General features: G+C 52.7%; 1 protein-coding gene across 4 annotated transcripts in view; it reads right to left on the bottom strand.

Moving 5' to 3' along the window:
• Positions 1-13,558: 13,558 nt before the first annotated feature.
• The window catches only part of PRIMA1 (proline rich membrane anchor 1), a 62,312-nt gene continuing 56,433 nt past the window's right edge, over positions 13,559-19,437 (bottom strand). For 2 of the 4 annotated variants that reach the window (XM_059914876.1, XM_059914877.1), the window contains exon 6: positions 16,692-16,757. Coding sequence is in view for 1 of the 4 variants with exons in the window: in XM_059914878.1 (XP_059770861.1) it covers positions 16,655-16,757 (103 nt within the window). In the remaining 3 variants the exon portion in view is untranslated. Of the gene's footprint in view, positions 16,758-19,437 lie in introns of all 4 variants that reach the window. The other 2 variants (XM_059914878.1, XR_009500987.1) reach the window with 2 other exon arrangements.

Here is a 19,437-nt window from a genome sequence, read left to right on the forward strand (position 1 = left end):
TTTGTAGTGTTTTTTCTTAAAATCCACTCTTGGCAATGCAATAAAAAAAACCCGTCACCATAAGCCAGTGACACTTGACTGAAGCTTTTTGTCATTATCCTGGGAAAAGTGGCAGCTTGCAAGGACCATTACAAAGTGCACTTAGAAATTAGGTGGTTAAACTGTGCCAACTGTTTTCTTTGTTTTATAATATCATTTTCCAGGACTGTCCAGTAAGTTTTATTATTTTTAAAACTAGGTTTTCAACTCATTAGTCCTAGGCTGTACTTTCTTGTAAGCTTTATGACAACCACTTTAGTTTGGTGAATAATAAATTTTATTCTTTTGTTAATACTTGTATACAATTCAATTTAAAACTGTAGATTGCATACTGGACCAGACGATTCCCCACGCTGGCACAGAACACTGCACCTGGAGCTATGTTTCATAAAACGGAATTTTAATAGTGTAAGAGCACCAAGATTTATCAGCACTTATATTTAGCATTTGACTGTGCATTCACAAATGAAATTTCTCTTCTCTATCCCTGTAATGCACTGACTAAAAGAAGACTTAATATACATTTAAGCTGTATATTGACATGCTATTAAATGCATTTTTTATTATCTTTGTGAGCCTGGGGTTTTTTAAAATCAGTTTATAGAGCTAGAGTTTGGTTCCTGACAACCATTTCTTCTAAACTTTTAAAACTTCTAACTTCCATTAAGACTAAGTACAATTTTAAGAGGAAAAGGCTTTCTTTAAGATCATTTGGTGAGAGAAATACACAATTTATTTGAAGTCCATTCTCTAGGAGGGACTTTGAGGGCATGAGACTTTTTTTTTTTTTTTTAATGTTGGTTTTTAAGAAACTTCTCTCTTCTTCTGGGAAGTCTGATATCTTAATGCTTCTCAGGGGAAAACAAGTCCTCAAATGTTAAGTGTTTCACATGAGTTCTAGAAAGACAGGGTGGCAGATCTCCATTCTTAATGAAAACTTGTGGGGAACCAATAGGTCCTTATAGTAAGAGTATAGAAATGATTATTCTTCATATTTTGCTAACGAACTCTTTGGAAAGGCCTTCCCCTATTCAGAATTCTCCTCTGTCCAAGTCGTGCTTGGTTATGCTTCTGTGCACATTTTGTCTTGTATTATAAAAAGTCGCGCATGTACTTATCTCGCTTGTAAACTGTGACAGCTTTGAGGATATGTCCTGTCTCTGTATCCCCAGGGTTTGGCTCATAGTACATGTTTAATTAGCGTCTATTGAATTGAACGGATTTGATTAAGCAGCAGGTCTTTCTTGAGCTACCCAGTGGGCTCAGCAAGGGCTAAATTGTGACTTTCTCTTTTTTATGCAGGGATTCCTAGAGGGGGTTACAGAAACCGGCTGGAGCAGGCGGCCCTGGCTGCTCTCCCTGGAGGTTTAACTGACTTCCCCATCTGGGCTCAGCTGTAGGCCCAGCTCTTTAATGGTCCTGAGCCCACCCTGCCACAGGTGGCCAGGATCTTGGTGGCCCTATTCTACCAGTAGACAAGGTCCAGAGTCATCCACAGCTTCTTCTCCATCTTCTTTGCCCAGTTCCTTGAATGAACTTCTGCCTCAGTTTCCCTTTGTATTTGCATCCCCCCAAGGGCTGGAGATGACCCTTTAGCTCAGCCCTCCTGACTGGGTCGCCTCTAATGCTTCCTGCTATCTGGATCTGTTTCCTTTTCCCCAGTCACAACCTGGGTCCTTGGTCCCATCCAGGCAGGTCTCCCTCCTTGCCCCTCAGAACTGTGGGACCAGTTTTCCTACCAGCTTGACCAAAATACTGCCCCTGCTGGGACCCTGCCACTTCACTGGCTGACAGAGATCAGCAAGCTTCTCTGGCTTACACTCACTACCCCCTGCCCACTTCATTACCCAGTATCCTCATCTTCTTTTGTTATGTCATTGTGGTAGCCTCTCCAGCAAGTGGGGCTCAGGCACTTAGAAGAAAAAAGCCAGGAAAAGAAGGGACAGATGGAAGTTTAGCAGGACTGTCCCTTACAAGGAGGAGGAGAAGCCATTCGCCTAGGTCAGGAGTCAGACAACTGCAGCCCACTGCCTGTTTTTGTAAAAAATCTACTAGAACACAACCACACCAGCCATTTACACATTGTCTCTGGCTGTGTTTGTGCTACAACAGCAGAGTTGAAGGGTCATGAAGGAGACTGAATAGTCCTGAAGGCCTAAAACATTTACCATCTGGCCCTTTACAGAAAAAGTCTCCTGACCCCTGGCCTAGGTGAAGGCCACTGAGGAGCACTGAGTTGAACCCTTGCATGGGTATATTTTCCCCAAAGCCTCAGGGTTTTTGAAGTCGCATTACTAGTGTTTCCTCGTCTGTAAAATGTGGACAGTGACACATTCTACCTCATAGGGTTGTTGAGATGACAAAATAAAGAATGCAAGGAGAGAGCTTAAAGCAATGCCGGGCACATGGTAAGCACTCAATAAAAGTTATCGGTTACTGTTTTATTTCTCATGTTAAAGCCTAGAGAAGTAGAGCTCCTTGCCCAAGGTCTACGGCTAGTAAGAGGCAGAGCCGGAACATGACCCCAGGTTGTCTGACCCCAGGGACTGTGCCCTCAACCACGGTCCATATAGACTCCTGCTACCCCACACTCCAGCCCCGGGTGACAGCTCTGACAGCAGCAGAGAGGGCAGAGAGACTCCAATCCAGATTTGGCCAGTTCTGATTATTGGCTTGGAGAAGAGCCAGGAATAAATTCAGTTTTCCTTCCCTCACGGAATCCTACTGGTTCCAGGATGTAAACAGAACATTCTGAGATTCCCAAGGGTGGAATGGGCCAAAATCTGCAAGTGCATAGATTCCATGATTGTTTGCAGTGAGCATGCCTCTTACTAGTTGGGTGACCTTGGACACGTTATGAAACCTCTCTGGACCTCTGTTTTGCCTTATCTGTAAAATGGAGCTGTCTACCCATCTCCCTGGGGGGATGGAAAGTGCAAATGAGTGGAGGACTGAGGTGGTGCTTGGGAGACCGTACCAGACTCTATGGACCTCCAAGGAAACCTGTGCCACCTTATGAAGACCAAACGAGGGGACAGGTCACAGCTGCAGCTCATCTGGTTTTTCCTTCAGCCAGTCCCTCAGAAGCAAGACCTACAGGACCCATGGGAGCTGAAACGCGCTCATTAACCAAGGGTGTCCAGTCTTCATTGTATGCCATTCTTTACAAGCGTGCCATTCTGCCTGACAATGGGATATTTTCAGCAACTCTCTTCCCTAAGAGTCTCATCTGAGGCCAAGTGACCGCAGCAACTTCGTCTCCATTTCCAAGCTACAACAGGACAAATAAGGTTGGATTGGATCAGAGAAGATGGGTTATCCACCAAGACTCTTTCGTGAGCTGGGACTCAAGGGCTTCTGGCATTAATCGGACAATGCAGATCATTTAATATACCTCTTTAATAGAATTAATTTGCAACTATGTATTTTGGGCAAATTGGGTGTTTTAACAGTAATGGTCTTAAGAAGAATGAAGGGAGTGGTTGGAACTCAATGGAATAGAACCGAACTATGTTTTTATGAGAGTCAAACCCTCTGGGAGAGGAAGTGTTATCAGTAAGAGGCTGGCCAGTTCCTTCCACTGACAGCAGTGAGCCTCTTTTGAAGGGGGTTCAAGAGAAACCACAAGAGCCACCGTTTACTGAGTATCTACTAGGTGTTAAGCACTTCACAAATATTATCTTTACTCCTCTTAGCCCTCTCTTCCCCGTTAATATTCCCACTTTGCAGGTGAGGCAACTGAGGCCCAGAAGTTAAGTGACTCATCCAAGGTCAAGCTGGCAGTAGTAGCATTAGGACCAGAAGGCCATCTGACTTCATCAGAGCTTCACTCAGTAAATGTTATTTTCTCTCTTCCTTTTTTTGGTTCTGGCCTCTTTTGGCTAAAATGTGCCAAGAGCATGGGATAAAGCAATCTGAGGGCTCTTTTGGAGAAAGCTCAGTCTTGTTGGTTTCTCTGTTTATTAATCATCTATAATAAATTTCCATCGAGCCACTGTCACTTCATCTGACAAAGGCATTTTCTCCTTTACTTTGGGAATTCATTTACTTGCCAAAAAATTATAGCTCACAAATTAAATCACATTTAGTTTCCCACTTAATCTAATAGTTTTATGGCAAAGAATAAAATTTTCTGAATTCATCAGATTGAGATGATGAACTGTATTAGATTAGGGGTCTGAGTTCACTCAGCCCTGTTGAGACTTGCCCCTAATTCAAATAATCATAGCTACCCTCTGTGTGGGCTTACTGCATGTCAGGCACTTTAGATACAGTAATCTCATTTAGTCTTCTCAACAGTGATGTGAGGCAGGTACTTCTGTTATTAACCCCATATTACAGATGAGGAAACTGAGGCATGGAGAGACAATATCTGCAGGAGTCAGTAAGAGGCAGAGCAAACTTTGAATCCAGATATGTCTGCCTCCAAAGCCTTGGCCCTTTCTACTACATAATTCTGGCAGGTCAGTGATAGGTAGAGTCCTTTGCTACTCACCTGACCACAAGGTAACCTAGAATCACATAGACCAGAAGTCAGTAGCCGGCAGCCTGCTGGTGAAACTTGGCCCACAGCATATTTTGTTTGATGAGCTTGAACTTTCCATTTCCCCTTTCAGTTTGAATACTTCCGCTAGAGCACGCAGTCTCCAGTTTTGTACCGTTTCCCACTAACTACTGACCTCTGCCTCCTAAGCAGGAAGACCCCACAGCCTCTCGGCAGAAATCCTGTTGCCTTTGAGTTGGTGCTTCACTCATTCACCTGCTCCACCCTGCAGGCTTGTGAGTTTGCCGCCCAGTTTAGACTGACCGTCTCATTTTACAGGCCTAAGAGGGGGTGGGATTGACCCAGTGTCACTCAGCGAGCCAGTGGCCAAGCAGGACTTGGGGCCGTGCTCTCAGCCACGGTGGCCCACCTCTCCCTGGCATCACTCCCCCCCCCCCCATCTGCATGGCCATGGGCCCCCTCCACACCCCGACCCATCAGTTCGACCTCATTTCTAGTCAGGGCTGGTCCCTCCAAGGTGAGCCCTGGCGGCAGCTCTTCCCTGCAGGGTGCGCGGGACATTGGCGGAAGGCACGGATCTGGTGGAACAAAGAACTGGCTTTTTAATCACGCAGTCCAGACAGGCCCCCGCCCGCAGGCCGGTGGAGAGGGGAGCCTCCTGGGGCTGCCTGGCAGATGCCCTGATTTCCGCTCCTTCAAGTGGCCACTTGGAAAAGAAAGGAACAAGCAAGTAATCAGGCGTGAAGGACAGAAACACTCCAGGTGAGGACAGTCACGCTGCCCAGGTGGGGTGCTGGGGGATGGTGGTGGGAAGGCTCCGAAGAGGGGATCGGCCAGTTTCAGACAGCACGGTGTGCCCAGAGCCTTCAGCTAGAGAGCCCAATGCTGGGCTCAGGGCTGGGGGCGCAGCTGGAGGGGAACACAGACACAGGCTCTGCAGCCAGGTCAGTTGGGGACGTTCCCGCCGACCCGCTCTATGACCACCGGCAAGTACTTCATCTCACTAAGACTCAGTCTCATCAGCTGCAAAATGGAGATGCTAATTCCTCTCTGCTGACGTTTTTGTGAAGAGTAAACGAAATGATGTCTGTCAGGTACTTAGCACAGAGAGGGAGTCATAAACAGGAATAAGAGTGAAACTTTAAGGAGCCCTCGCTACTCCTAGGAATGCCAGGCTCTGGGCTAAGCAGCCGACATTCACACAGCCATTTCTTCTTCCAACTGTAATGCCATGTGACAGCTGGTGTTTTGCTGAGATGAAATCACAGCTTGCAATGGGACCTTGGCTCCCATCCTGTGGAATGCGGCATTCCTACTCTGCTGGGCTGCATGTGGTGACTCAAGGCTCCCCTGCGTTTCTGTGTTTGAATGAGCAACTGGGAAATCCTCCTCCATATGGTGTGTTCTCTCATCATTGGGACTTCACATGGTGTGAACACATCCTTGTGTTTGTAATGGGGATAATATTTTGAAAATAATAAATGGATATGTCATTTGTTCTTCTCCAGGAAATCGTGTTCCCCAGCCTAGCTCCATGCATGGCGTGGGTGGCAGGAGGTTCAGATGCAGGGAAAGTTCTGGTCAGACAGGATGAGGGAATGGAGAGCCCGCCTCTTCTGGACCCTAGTGGACTGTTGGCCAAAGAGAAAGGGAGACAAACGTAGGGCAGGGCAGAGAGGCCAGGTGGGCATGTCGGCAGCTTCCCTGCTGGGGGTGAGAACGTTGTAGAAATGCCCTGATGGGAATGTCCCAGGGATCCCCACCACATGGTGGTGCACAAGCCTCCAGGAGAAGAGCCGGCAGCCCTGGGCAGCCTCGGGGCTGCAAATAGAACCCCGCACCCCAGCTCCGGCAGCTCTCTCCCGGCTTGCGGGAGCGTGCAGGTCCCAGAGTCCCCGTGGCTGGAGCTGAGAGAGCGGGAAGATGGGCAGGGCCTGTGGTCAGGAGAAAGAGCCTGCCACAGTGTGGACATTTGCAGCTGGAGGCGCCGTCACCCTCGGAGACCGGAAGGGCCCAGGCGCAGTTCTGCAGTCACCCGTCCCGGAAGCAGCCCAGGCCGGCCACGAGACCTGCCAGGACCCCGAAGGTACCGCGTGGTCTGAACCTGCCTCTGTCTGTGCCCGAGACCACGGATACCCCCTCGGGGGCACAGCTGGGAGCCTCCTGGAGGGGAGCCGGACTGAGGAGGCGGCTCACAGTTTGAGTATCTGTCCCAAAGACACAGAGTCATCCAAAAGGAACTAGTTAAACCAGAAGAGGCCCAAGCACCATCAATTTGCAAATTCAGGTTTTTCTACCGCCTCAGCCCCCCTACACCCAGTGAGGTGGGGCTCTGAACAGTTTTGGGAAATAAAATGCTGTTTCTTTTCTTGACGCTGCGTGTACGGTGTTAAATTTGTAACCCACAATTAATCAATTAATCCTACAAACGTTTCTGGTGTCAGTCACACTGGGGGTCTAGAGACCTGGCAATGACTAAGACCCAAAAGCAGAGTAGGCCCCTGTCCTCACGCATCTTATATTCATGTGGGAGGAGAAAGACAGGAAGTGCATACACTTCTCAACAAGTGTCCTTAGCTGGCGACAAGTGCTGTATTGAAAATAGACTAAGGCGATAGATTAGAGAAGGACTAGGGCTGGTTGAAGAAAGCCGCAGGTGATAACCAGGGAAAGAGTGGCTGAAAAGACCTAAAATGAGAAGGCGCTGGCACATGTGAGGAGCTCAGGAAAGCCAGGGTGACGGAAGGGAAGAGGTGACGGGGGCGTGGGTACAGGAGAAGCAGGGGCCGGGTCAGGAAGGGCTTTGTGAGCCAGTGTACGGAGTGTGGCTTTTCAGTATGATAAAAGTCATGGGCAGGTTTTTAACTCATGTATGGTCTGACTTACGTTTTGTAAGGATCCCTCTGGCTTTCGTGGGAACGATCCTGGGGGCGGCAGGGGTGGAAGCAGAGCGCCCAAGCAGGGGCTGTCACTGTAGTCCAGGCAGGAAGTGATGGTGGCTTGGATGGGGGTGGTGGGGGCCGAGTTAAGCAGATGGATTTAAGTGTTTTGGAGACTGAGTTGATAGGACTTGCCGGTTTATTGGCCACTGACAAATGATCACCCCTGAGAACATGTCCCTTTTGAGAGGCAAAGAGGAATAAAGGCTGACTGTCAGGGTTTGGGCTGAGAAACAGTGGTGGTGAAGAGGCCAGGTGTGGAGGTGAGGACGATGGGGTGACGAGAGGTCGTAAGGAGAGAGCCAGGAGTCCTTCCGGGCTCTAATGAGATGCCCGCGTACAGCAAGTGTGCAGTTGGACGCACTCAGGTCTGGGGATGATTGGGAAGTGGGGACCGGAGGTACGAACGTGGGAGTCATGCACGTTTGATGGGGTGTGAAGCCCAGGACTGGATGAGCTCTCTGGGAGGGTGTGGCAGACAGAGGAGGGGGATTGCACGGAGAGGGCAGGCGGGGGGAGGCCAGCCAGCCACGGCGCCCAGCCGGCTTCTTTTCTCATCACCCACGATGACTAAAATGGGGCTGATTGTCGTCACCGGGCGGTGAACACAAATGTGGGCCTGAAATCTCAGTATGTATTCCTATGATCCAGACATGTTTATTGCACTCTTTTTTTTTAAGTTTGACTAAAAATGAAATCGAAAATTAAGTTCTCACAGAGAACATACTTACCGCTGAGAATAAGTCCCATTTGAAAGGTTGAGGGCAAACCTCCAGGCAAAAGTCAGTGGCATGAAGCCAGCCCCACTGGAATTCCACAGAACAAGGGCTCCTTCCACCAGACCCTCCTCAGCGCTGCTCTTTGAGGACAGGTTCAGAGCGGCCTCACTGGCGATCGTCTGTGTGCTTAGCTGTGTCGTCACGATCCTCTGGACCCCTCTGTCTTCCTGGGCAGGGATTGGACTTCCGTGGGCTGCGCTCACGTCAGGGGTGCAGTGCCTCCTACTCAGACATCCCCCAACCTGCACGCCCACCATCAGAGCGCCTCTTTCTTTGGGGGGGGCCTTGCCTGACTCCCTTTTCATAACTGCATTATCCCCATGTATCAGCGAGTCTGGAAAGGAGGACATTTCTTTTTAAATTAAGGGGTGTAGGGCGGGGACCTGAGGAGCAACAAACAAAAGCTCCTGATTTCTTCTAGTTCTAACGGTGGAGACAGCAAGTTACCTCTTTGCTCTGGGAGGAATTCCTGAGGGCCTCTTTTATCTGGGAGTCAGTAGATGCTCATTTCCTATGGGAAAGGGTGGCTTGTGTTTGTCTTCGTAAAAAAAAAAAAAAGGAGGATGCTTTCCCACAGGAAGCTCCTGGGAGAAGAGAATTAAGCCTGAACCCTATCCCTTCTGGGGTTCACTGTTAGAAGAGCTTCTCTATTGGCTCCAGGTGGCTCTGGCTGTGGTTAGCCGACAGGAGAGGACCCCCATCCCCCTGAGGAAACTTAGTAGAAGAAATAGGGATGTGGCATGAGGGCAGGAGCACAGGGCTGAGGTCAAAGGTCAAGGGCTTCTGTTGAGGGAATGACTCTGAATGACCGACCTTGCAGCCAAGGCAGTGGTGACGAGGCCCACCAGGGGCCAGGGAGGATGAGAGCCCCATGCAGCCTTGTGGGGGCAGGATTCTGCTTCCTGTTCCTGAGAAGCCATCCCAAGAAGACCCTCTTGAGGCCACACGGCCACCCACAGAGAGCCATCAAATGCGAGGCCAAGGGTGCCTCAGGTCCCCACGCCCAACGGCAAGCACTGAGCTGGGCCTGGCGGGAAGCAGGCTGTTTGCATCAGCCAAGGGGAGTCAGGAGGTCCAGGGCCGCCATGCGTATTGTTCTGGGCAGCCCTGCAGGCCCCTCTGGTTTCAGGGAGTCCCTACTACCCCTGGGGGGCCTGGCGTGGGCTCCCCACCTTTGGTGGAGGGACCCCCTGAGTCTGTGGCCCACATGGTTGGGGCGAGGCCTTCTTGAAGACTGAGAAAGGAGGGGCGGCCTGGGTCTCAGGCCCATCTCTGGTTCCTTCCCTGGGAAGGGGGCATCCTCAGGGCCCAGGTGCCAGTGCTGACTGAGAGGGCAATTTTCCCCTCACCCACATACACAGAGCTCCCCTAAAGTCGTCCCGTACATGAATGTCTCACAGGACTTGGAGAATCTTCTATGGGATTCTTCATTCTTCTATGAAGAATCTTCATAGACTCTTCTGCAGAGACCCAGGAAGCAGGGACTGGGTGTCATGTGATGGCCGGCTTGTTGGGGACCAGGGGCAACCCTGAAGGGTCTGAAGTCTGGAGCCAGATGTAAGTCCCCAAGGGATGGGTAGAGAGGACAGGAGAGTGTCAGGCTCCTGCAGGCTTGGAATGAGGACCCAACTGCTGTGACCTCAATCTGGTGATGCTGGGACCCTTCCAGTCCCTTCTATGTGCACATCCTGGAGAAGTAGCTGGCCAGGGATTATTACTCTTATTTCATGGGTGAGAAAACTGAGGCGCTGAGAGGGGAGAGGACTTGCCAGAATCACATATTAATTGATTCATGTTAGTACTAAATGAAGTAAGTCAGAAAGAGAAAGACAAATACCATATGATACCACTTATATGTGGAATCTAAAACATGCCACGAATGAACCTATCTGTGAAACAGAAACAGAATCACGGACATAGAGAACAGACTCGTGGTTGCCAAGGGGGAGGGGGTTGGGGGAGGGATGGAGTGGGAGGTTGGGGTCAGCAGATGGAAGCTATTATATACATAGTGGATAAACAACAAGGTCCTACTGTATAGCACAGCCATAAATAAATAAATAAATATTTAAAAAATAAATATAAAAAAATAAAATCTACTGTGTAGCACGGAGAACTATGATCAATATCCTATGATAAACCATAATGGAAAAGAATATTTTTTAAAAAGGATGTATATATATGTAGAACTGAATCACTTTGCTGTACAGCAGAAATTAACACAGTGTTGTAAACCAACTATACTTCGATTAAAAAAAAAAAAGAAATCACAAAAATTGATTCATGTTAGATCCATGAATCCCTGACTCCAGCTTCCAGGGGCTGGGGACGCTGAGTGTCCCCTTTGCTTTTCATGGGCTGGGAAGATAACTGGATGTAAATCTAGCTGGGATGGACCATTTGAAATCTGAGGGCCTGTCTGGGTTGGAAGGGCCTAGAACTTATAGCCACACAGAACTCGGTCTGAATGTCACCTCTGCCACTTACTGCTTCTCTGACCCTTGGTGAGCCACTGAACCCCTCTGAACCGCAGTTTACTCTTCCGTGAAACAGGGACGGTCTACATCCTCCTAGGCTTGCAGGAAGCCTTAAAAGAGATGATGTATGTGAAGTGCTGGCAAGTCGACCCTGGGTGTCCCTCCATCTCCACACTGGTGTCACTGTCTGTTTGCATCGCCACCACCAAACTGCTCCTGGGGGCGGGGCCCTACCCTGTTTCTCTGAATCCCCAGGACACAGCATGGTCAGCACCTAGGGTAGGAGTGGACGCAGGCTCTCCAGGGGTAGACAGGTTCACACAAGAGAGGAGAAAGCTTCTGGAAGTGTCCACGGGAGAGGGCAGACATGAGAGCTGTGCACGCAGGGCTGTCTGTGCCGTCCAGAGGAGGCAGAAGTCACTGGGCTCCGTGCACCTGTGGGCTTTTGGTCCATGCGGTCAGGGAAGAGGCAGCTTCTGAGAGGATCTGCACAGCACATCAGATGTGGCCATGCAGCGAAGCCAAGGGGTGGGGGAGGGGAGGCTGAAACCTGCAGACGGGGAGGCGTGCAGGTGGAGTGGCGCTGCGGGGAGAGGTGTGGGATGGCTCGGGGAAGGGCAGCCAGGCCAGAGACCGTGGCCAGGGAGCGGTCCCTAGCCGTCAGTGCGGTAGGTTTGAGGAAGTTCCTGTGGGCAGACAGAGGATGGACGGAATGAGGCAGAGTTTGGGGAAAGTGGGGAGTGGGACCAGAGCTGGGGGTTGGGACAGCGGAGGTGGGACTGGAGAACAGATTGGAGGGCCAGGGCAGGACCCACCGGATTTGAGGGCGGGGAGGACTGGGACCTCTGAGGTTTCCAGCTGGGACCTCAAGCATCGGGGAAGCTGAACTCCAGTGTTCAGTGTGCTGCCTGCCATGTATCAGATGCTCTGTTAGTATTTGGGGAATGACTGAATGGATGAGCAAAAGATTGACAGCTGAAGTCAGGAGCCTGAGGCTGTACATTCAGGAGAGCCGCTCCCCAGCAGAGGTTGGGGAGGAGAGGTGGCCCGAGGGGTCGGATGTGCTGGATAAGGGCAGTCACAATGGCACCCGGAGTCTGGGCTGGTGGCACTGTTTTTGCCAGGGATGGAAACAGGAGACAGGGCATCAAAACTACTATGTCAAGGAATTGTTCAGGTGCTTTCCTGACAGCTACTTTGGGAAGCGGGAGGAGGGAGCTTAATGGCTCCCTCCTGGGCGGGGGGGTGGCAGGGGAGGGTGGAGGACGGAAGTGGACGTCCAGTGGGGCCGGTCACTTGGCAGGTGGGATGGGTGGGCAAGCCCAAAGATGAGGCCGTAGCGAGGCCACCACCTGGAACCGAGTGCCGCCGCTCCCTCCACCTCACAGGACCGTCTTCCGTGAGGTCACACACGGCGAGTCTCAGGGCGGCATCGGAGGGAAGGAAGGAGGAAGAGCCGTCCCCCACTGGCCGGGGCAGTCATTCCAGCACACGTCCGTGCGGCCACCCCGGTCACCTGTGGATCCCACCGTGTCCCACACCTGGGTGGCGGCAGCAGGACCCCGAGCAGGAGTGGGGAGGCTCACGGGTGGGCACGGGGCTGGCAGGCGGCCGGGGCACCCGCTGTTTGCCGTGTTGGTCTCTGTCCGGAGCTGGAACCGTGGCCAAAAGCCCCAGAGAGGCGGGGTGGAGGTGGGAAGTGGCAGGGGGACTCTGCCGCTCTGGGCTGACGGCTCCCCAGTACCTGTCCTCTCCTAGGCTGGTGCGCTTCCTGCCCGCCGGGCACCTGCAGGGGTCAGCAGAGCCTCACAGCCAGGCCTGGTGCTCCCTGCCTCACGCCCTGCTGGCCTCGGGGTTTGCTGCTGTGAGTCTGGCCAGGCTGGGGTGTTTGGGAGCGAGTACGAGGCCGGAGGCGTCCCACCGAATCTTCACCAGCCCCCAAGAGGGGACCCGGGTAGGTGGCCAGTGGGTGGAGGAGCTCTCCCTGTGGCCTGCGTGGCGGCCTTTTATTAATGACAGCAGTGACAGTGACAGCAATGACGGCCACCACCCACTGTGCGCCTACTGTCTGCCAGGACACGTGTCAAGTTTCGGCTAAAGACAGCTCATGGAATCCCAGGTGGAGGTCGGGGGGGTGGTGTGCCACTGAGAGGACAGCCTCCTGACTCTCAGCGGGGACTTCCACGGCTTCCCTCCGCTGCCTTGACCCCAGATGCCTGAGACACAGGCCCTTTCCTCCGGAGCCGCTGCACTGAGCCGACATCCCCCTGGGCTGTCAGCTTGGAGAAATTCCAGGCCCCCAACTCCGGGCACACAGGGCCCTCCCAATTGCCTCCACGGAGCTGACTCTGAAGCCGTGGGGAACCCAGGCAGAGGTGATAGGGTCCAGCAGCACCCCAACTGTGGGGAGATAGTCTGGGTTGGGGTCCCCCTCGGTCGTGTCCAGTGGCTGCATGCTGAAGGCACCATCCAGTCTGCCAGGCACTTTTCCGGTTTCAGCTCTGAACGTTCCATATTTTAGGAAAACCCCCCAGTCCCAGGCGAACTAGGATGGTTGGCCAACCTCCTCTCAACTGAGTCAAGGATCAAGATGGCCGGGTTGGGGATGAGGGAAGAGCTTGATACCTTGGAATCCCCATAAATGCCAGCCTCGGGGCATTACGATAAAACCATATAGAAACCAGGCAAGCAAAGTACCACGGGCAGCCAGGTACCCAAGGTACCTGGGTCTATAGCAGGGTCTCAAGGAAGGACCACACCGCCACACTCAGTCCGCTCTCTCCTTCCCCACTCCGCCACAAATGACAACTGACAGCCATCTTTATAAGTATATTTTTATTGAAAATAAAAAGGCATGGTGCTTTCTTCCTCATAAGTATCATGGAGCCCCCCCCCAGCGCTGCCGGTCCTGCTTCCTGTGCAACATCTCAGCACAGAGTCGACATCAGTGGCTTGTTGGTGGGCAGGACGGCACCGATGTGTATATTTGTCCATTGAGACAGAACTCCTGGGAATAAGAGCCATCTTCCCAGGTACTCTTGGCACACGGTTAGGAAGGCAGGTCTCAGGGTATTTACATTCATGCATTAGATATCTCACACTACCTGGGCTGTTTAAATCATACTTTGTACAGATTCAGAGAGTACAGTAATTATATATATATATAGATATAGATATCTCTTTAAATATATATATAACTATATATAATATATATGTCTATATTTTTACAGCTATTAGTCTTTCTTCCAAAACTTGCTTTAGAAGCTTCTAAGGAACACCTGAAAACTCTGGGAGATCTATATGCCACTCTAAAGTTGGGCTCAACTAGGAGATGGTTGAAAAATATCTATTTGAGAAAATGCAGAGAAGGAATGTGCATTTCGTTCTCGAAAGTTCAGACTAGTCTGAGGATTGGTCCGTGTTTAGGGGCTGCAGATACATTCCTTAAGTTAAAGTTCTAAGCTCAAACACCAGGCTGGGGCGGTTTTGGTTGCTTCTGTTGCTTAAGCTGAAAATCCAGTGGGGCTCTCCCCCTGCACCCATGAGAGCTGTCTTCCAAATGGCTGGTTCTGGGTTTGTTCTCAAGTGAATTCTCTTTTAAAAACTGGGCCCTTCTCTCAGTTTTCACTAACTGGTGAGAGGAGATTTGACAAACCCAATTTGGGGGAATTTATGCACAAACGTTAGCTTTTCATGGAGACCTGGCTGTGTGTCTCCAGGGAAGGAGATACTGGCCCCAGAGTGATGGATGGATGGTTCACCGGGGTTCCTCGTGGGGAGCCTCGCCGGGGCTGGAGGATTAGGCTAATTGCAAAATCCGGGCCTCCTAAGTTGAAGCTCAGGTTGGGGAAGGTGGACCAGTAGGTCTGTGCAAAAGCCGGGCTGCGACCTGCCCCCCTCGGGGTCCCCCCGAGACTGGCTGTCCAGCACTCCACGATCCCTTAGCCCGGATCCTTCCCTCTGGCTGAAGGTGCTCTCCTATCACTTCCGAACCCAGGATGGCGTGTGCTTAGGGCTGGGGTCCCGCCTGGGTCAGTGTTCAGGGATCAGGGGGGACTCAGCAGGAGGCTGCAGGTAGTAGGGGGAAGTGCGCTGGGGTGGGGTGTGCCCCGCTGAGGACCCACAGCCTCTGGCCTGCTTGTCACCCAGATCTGCATCCTTGGGAACTGGAGGGCATGAACCGTGACTACTGTCAAGTGCTCACCAGGGACGAAGGCCACAGGTGGCCCTGTGCTAAGGTGCACGGGGAGAGCAAAACCCAATCCACACCCACACTCAGGCCTCACGCACGGGGAAAATGGAAAAGCAGGAAAAATCCTTTCTGGGAGAGTCTGCCATGGACCTGCCCTCAGCCTGTACCCGCTGACCTGGGAGCAGGACCTGGGTCAGGGTCACAGCACACTCACCTTTTCCCCTGCGCTCCGCCCACAGACAATTCCGTGGGCACCAGGGCTCCTGGACAATGGATGTTTCAAGGTTCAGCCCAAATGGGGACTGGTTTTCAGTCTATCAGTCTCCCCTGGATGGGAAAGTCTCACCTGTGGCCCAAACACCCCCCAGAGAACGACACTGATGGCTTAGGAGGCGGTCAGGGTCCCCAGGCTAAGTCCCTACATAGCCAGCCAGTGGAGCCGCTGGCTGGGTCGGGTCCCTTCTCAGCAGGTGTGTGGCAGTGAGGGAACCGCGGGGCGTGTTCTCCCAGCGCGTGGGCTGTGCAGAACCACAGGCTGCTGTCTCCAAGGGCCTAGCAATGCACCCACGGGGCGGGTGGCCACCTGCCAAAGAGGCTGGCAGATGGGGGTCACTGGGCCAGTAGAGGGGGTCCCCAGGCCTGGAGGGTCCCTCTCCTCACATCTCCTTTTCTTCCCTTCATCTACCAACCACTCCGGAGGGCTCAGCGCTTTTAGAACATAAAAGACATTCAAAGCAAGCCACAGGAAGAACACTGCCTCCTTCTGGGTGACGGGAGGCCTGGGGACTCTCAGGGAAGGGTCTGGGTACCAGGCCTCAGGGGAGCATCAGGGGCCCCGGCGTCAGGCAGGGTGGGCCCAGCCCAGAGGACCGGCGGTGGGTTTGGCACAAGTGGTGGCTTCTGCCGGGGGAAAGGCAGGGCCTGGCTCACGTGGAAGCGTTGGTTCCTCGAGGGTCAGGTGGGGGAATGAATCTGAGGACCGGCGTAGTGGCCCCTGTCCTTCCTGGGCCCCGGGCCTGAGGTTCAGTGAGTCGTTTTTCCCTGGATGGCCAGACTCCACCCCGGGGTGTGAATGGGCCCCTCTGCTGGGTCCGGAGAGGACTCTGCAGGCTGGGCTCCCGGCCCTCCGTGGCAGGGGGTCAGCAGTCAGGGGCCCCAGGCGTCGGTGGGGACGGGGGTGGGGAGAAGGCAGGCCCTGAAGACTGAGACAGCTGCAGATGGGGTGGCGGACAGATGTGTGGGAAGCACCTTTGAACGGGGACGTCTCACGGATGCGCCCATGGCTTCTGTTGGGAACAGCTTGGTCAGGGAAGAAGCAGGCGGGCTTCCTGGGGAGGAGGAGAGGTTTCCTTTTGGCTAAAGCGGGATGCCTCCCCGCCCCGGCAGACAGACTCCCTGCCTTCTCAGAGCGTGTGCTTTAGACAGCAGCCCGGAGACAGTCAACGGATCAAACGCAAGACAAGGAAGAGACGGGGCCGCGGGTGGCAGCGCCGCCCCGGGTGCTGCACGCAGGTGAGCCTGGCTCAGCACGGTGTCCGCCGCCCCTGCCCGTGGACTGACCAGGGGCGAGGCTGGGCAGAGTATGGTTTCTCCTTCGGGAGGCTCGAGGCCTGCAAGGCAATGAAGTCCCGACAGGCCCAGGGTCAGCTCGTGTCCACCTGCTTTCCTGTGTCCACTAGTGCCGCCGAGGTGCCCGTCTGGCCGGCGGCCCAGGGCCTGCAGACTCACAGCACGGCGCTGTTCACGTCCACCCCTTTGCTGCTGTGCGAGGAGGTCATGGGATACTCAGCCACACCGGTGCCGTTTTCCTCTTTCCTCAGGGGTTTCCTGGGGGCCGGGGCAGCAGCGGGAAGGCAAGGGGGGGGGGGCAGGGGCATCCATTAGTTATCGATGCCTGGCGGGGGGGTATCTCACCCTCCTAGTTTTCCCGCCAGGCTCTGTTCGAGGTCAGCACCCTTGGGGTGCTAGTCTTCGTGGGACTCAATGAGAAGCGGGATGTGGTCTTAAACTAGGGTGACAATATAATGTCATGCAAACGTAGCTGACAGTGAAAGAGGGGAGCCGTGAATAATGGAGCAGGGACAACAGGCATGATTTGGAACTCTTCTGGACAAACCAGAATGTACGCTCAGCCTAGTAGGATATCTGGTCAGGCTTTGGTAGGTCTCTTTGATTATGAGCCAACAGACGTGACGATGAATATTTGGGGTGCAGACGGTTAAAAGAGGAGAGGTGCTAGTGGTTGGACTTTATAATCTTATCTCTGTGTGATCAAAGGCAGGTGGAAAATGTGATGAAGTGGATGGTGGTGCTGGTGGTAATGGTGGTGCTGGTGGTAATGGTGGTGGAGGCGGTGATGGTGATGACAGGGGTGGTGGCAGTGATGGTAAAGGTGGTAGTGATGGTGGGTGGAAGCGGTGGTAATAGTAATGGGGATGGAGGTCCTGGTGGAGTTGATGGTGGTGAAGATAGTGATGGTCATGGTGGTGGTGATGATGGCCATGACAGCGGTAATAGTAATGGGGGTGCAGTTGATGGTAGTGGTAATGATGATGACGGTAGGGATGGTAACAGTGGTGGTGGTGGTGATGGTGAATGTCCGGACTAAACTAGTGCACCCCAGTGGTTCTCAAACACTTCACATCGAGCCATTTGAAACTCACTCCAGAGGCCCTTTAACCCCAGGAGCCATTCCTCTTACAAACGCAGGGCATCGGGAAGGCTGGGAGGGAGGCTTTGAGAAGGCTCGTGCCCACTCGCTGAGACTCTGACTTCACAGCACTGCTTTCTGGCCTGGCTCAAATCCCACCTCCTCTCCTGCATGGTTCAGGAAGGCTTCGGGCCCCAGCCCCAGGCCTGAGTGGCCACAGCCTCCCAACAGGTCCATGCCATACATGCTGTGTAACCCGACCCCATGCCACAATCCTGCTGTCTCTTGGGTGGATCTGAGGCCCATGAGGCAGCAGCTCAGACACCTCCTGTATCCCCAGTAACGCTGGGGCTGTGCCTGAACTGGCTTTCATTGTGTGTTGTCTAAGTTGAATACTTGCGGTCATGGTTGAAAGCCTAGGGATTGCATCTGCCTTCTCAAATGTCCTCAGAGCCTCCCCAAACCCATCAGGAGAAGGTCTGGTAGGTGGTGACAGCTTGATGCCTATGGGATAAGGCCCTTGGTGATTAGTTTAGGGGAGGGAGGGTCTGTGAGCGGGTTATCAGGAGTTTCATGGGGTGGGACTACCAGGCCTGCTCCGAGGCAACATGGCTATCAGCCACACACTTTCTCGTCCCCTCTCACAACGGTCCCCTGAAAAAGCTAAGCCTGAAGTTACGAGATTCATTTCATGGGGAAGCTGAGGCTTAGGGAGAGCTGTGACTTGCCCAAGGACCTCCCAGCTAGTTTGTGGCGGGACCTGGAGCACCACCCACTACTACCATGTCCTGGTCCAGACATCTTTCTGCTAAATCAGCATCCTGCTGCTACTGATGATAAAGCAGGCATTCCCCCCCAAATGGGCTCTGTGGTCCAATCACCTTAGGAAGGCCCTCCTCCATCCTCCTCTTGGAGATTCCCCAAAGTTCTCAAGAGTCCTCCCAGAAGCCTGTCTCATTTTGCTTTAACCCAGCACATGCTATGTTCTAGGGTCTGAAAACCCCATTTATGTAGATGCTCACAGACACTTTCTGGAATTCAGAAAGGGCTCAGACAAGTTGCCGTGTTTGTGATGGGCTCCTGGAAATGATAGACTCTGAGTTGACCTCTCCCCCTGGGCCTTTCTCCCTCTGTCTCCTTTACCTTTCCTCCTGTCCCACCCACCCCTTTCCAGGGGCCTCAAGCAGCTCTGACCTTGCTGGGTGGGCTTGATTTCTGACTCAGGGAGTTTTACCTGGCCCGGAAAATGGGGTGTGGGGATGCATATTCTTACAGTGAGATCCTTTGTTGCTGCCAACATGAGGCCACCGATGGACTTAAGTGAGATTCCTAAATTCATCATTAATATAGAGGGATTTCATCAGAATCAGGGTTCCAGAAAGTAGAGGCAAAAATCTCTGGGCCCAAAGATTTTTCTGCTTTTCTCCCTAATAAATATTCAATCTTGGGCTAGGTCTGAAAAATCAGCTGCAATGGGTCCAGGGCAGGGGAGATGAGGCTTAAGGGCCTTCAAGGGTGGCTAATGAGGGACTTCCCTGGTGGTCCAGTGGTTAAGACTCTGCGCTTCCACTGCAGGTGGCACAGGTTTGATCCCTGGACAGGGAACTAAGATCCCATATGCTTCGTGGCACAGCCAAAAAAAGAAAAAAAGAAAAACAAAAAGGGGGTGGATAATGAAGAGATGAAGGGGGTCTGGAACTCACAGGGAAATGGACAAAGCCTGGGGGGCACAGAGTTCCTGCGCTTTTTAGGGAGTAGGTAGGAAATGAGCAGGATTCCTTCTGCCAGGAGGAGAGGAGAGATTTCTAACGCAGGCTGCTGGCTGGGAGACCCCTCTGCATTCCCGGGGCCTTGGGG

Source organism: Balaenoptera ricei, chromosome 2 (assembly GCF_028023285.1).
Source record: "Balaenoptera ricei isolate mBalRic1 chromosome 2, mBalRic1.hap2, whole genome shotgun sequence".
NCBI lineage: Eukaryota > Metazoa > Chordata > Mammalia > Artiodactyla > Balaenopteridae > Balaenoptera > Balaenoptera ricei.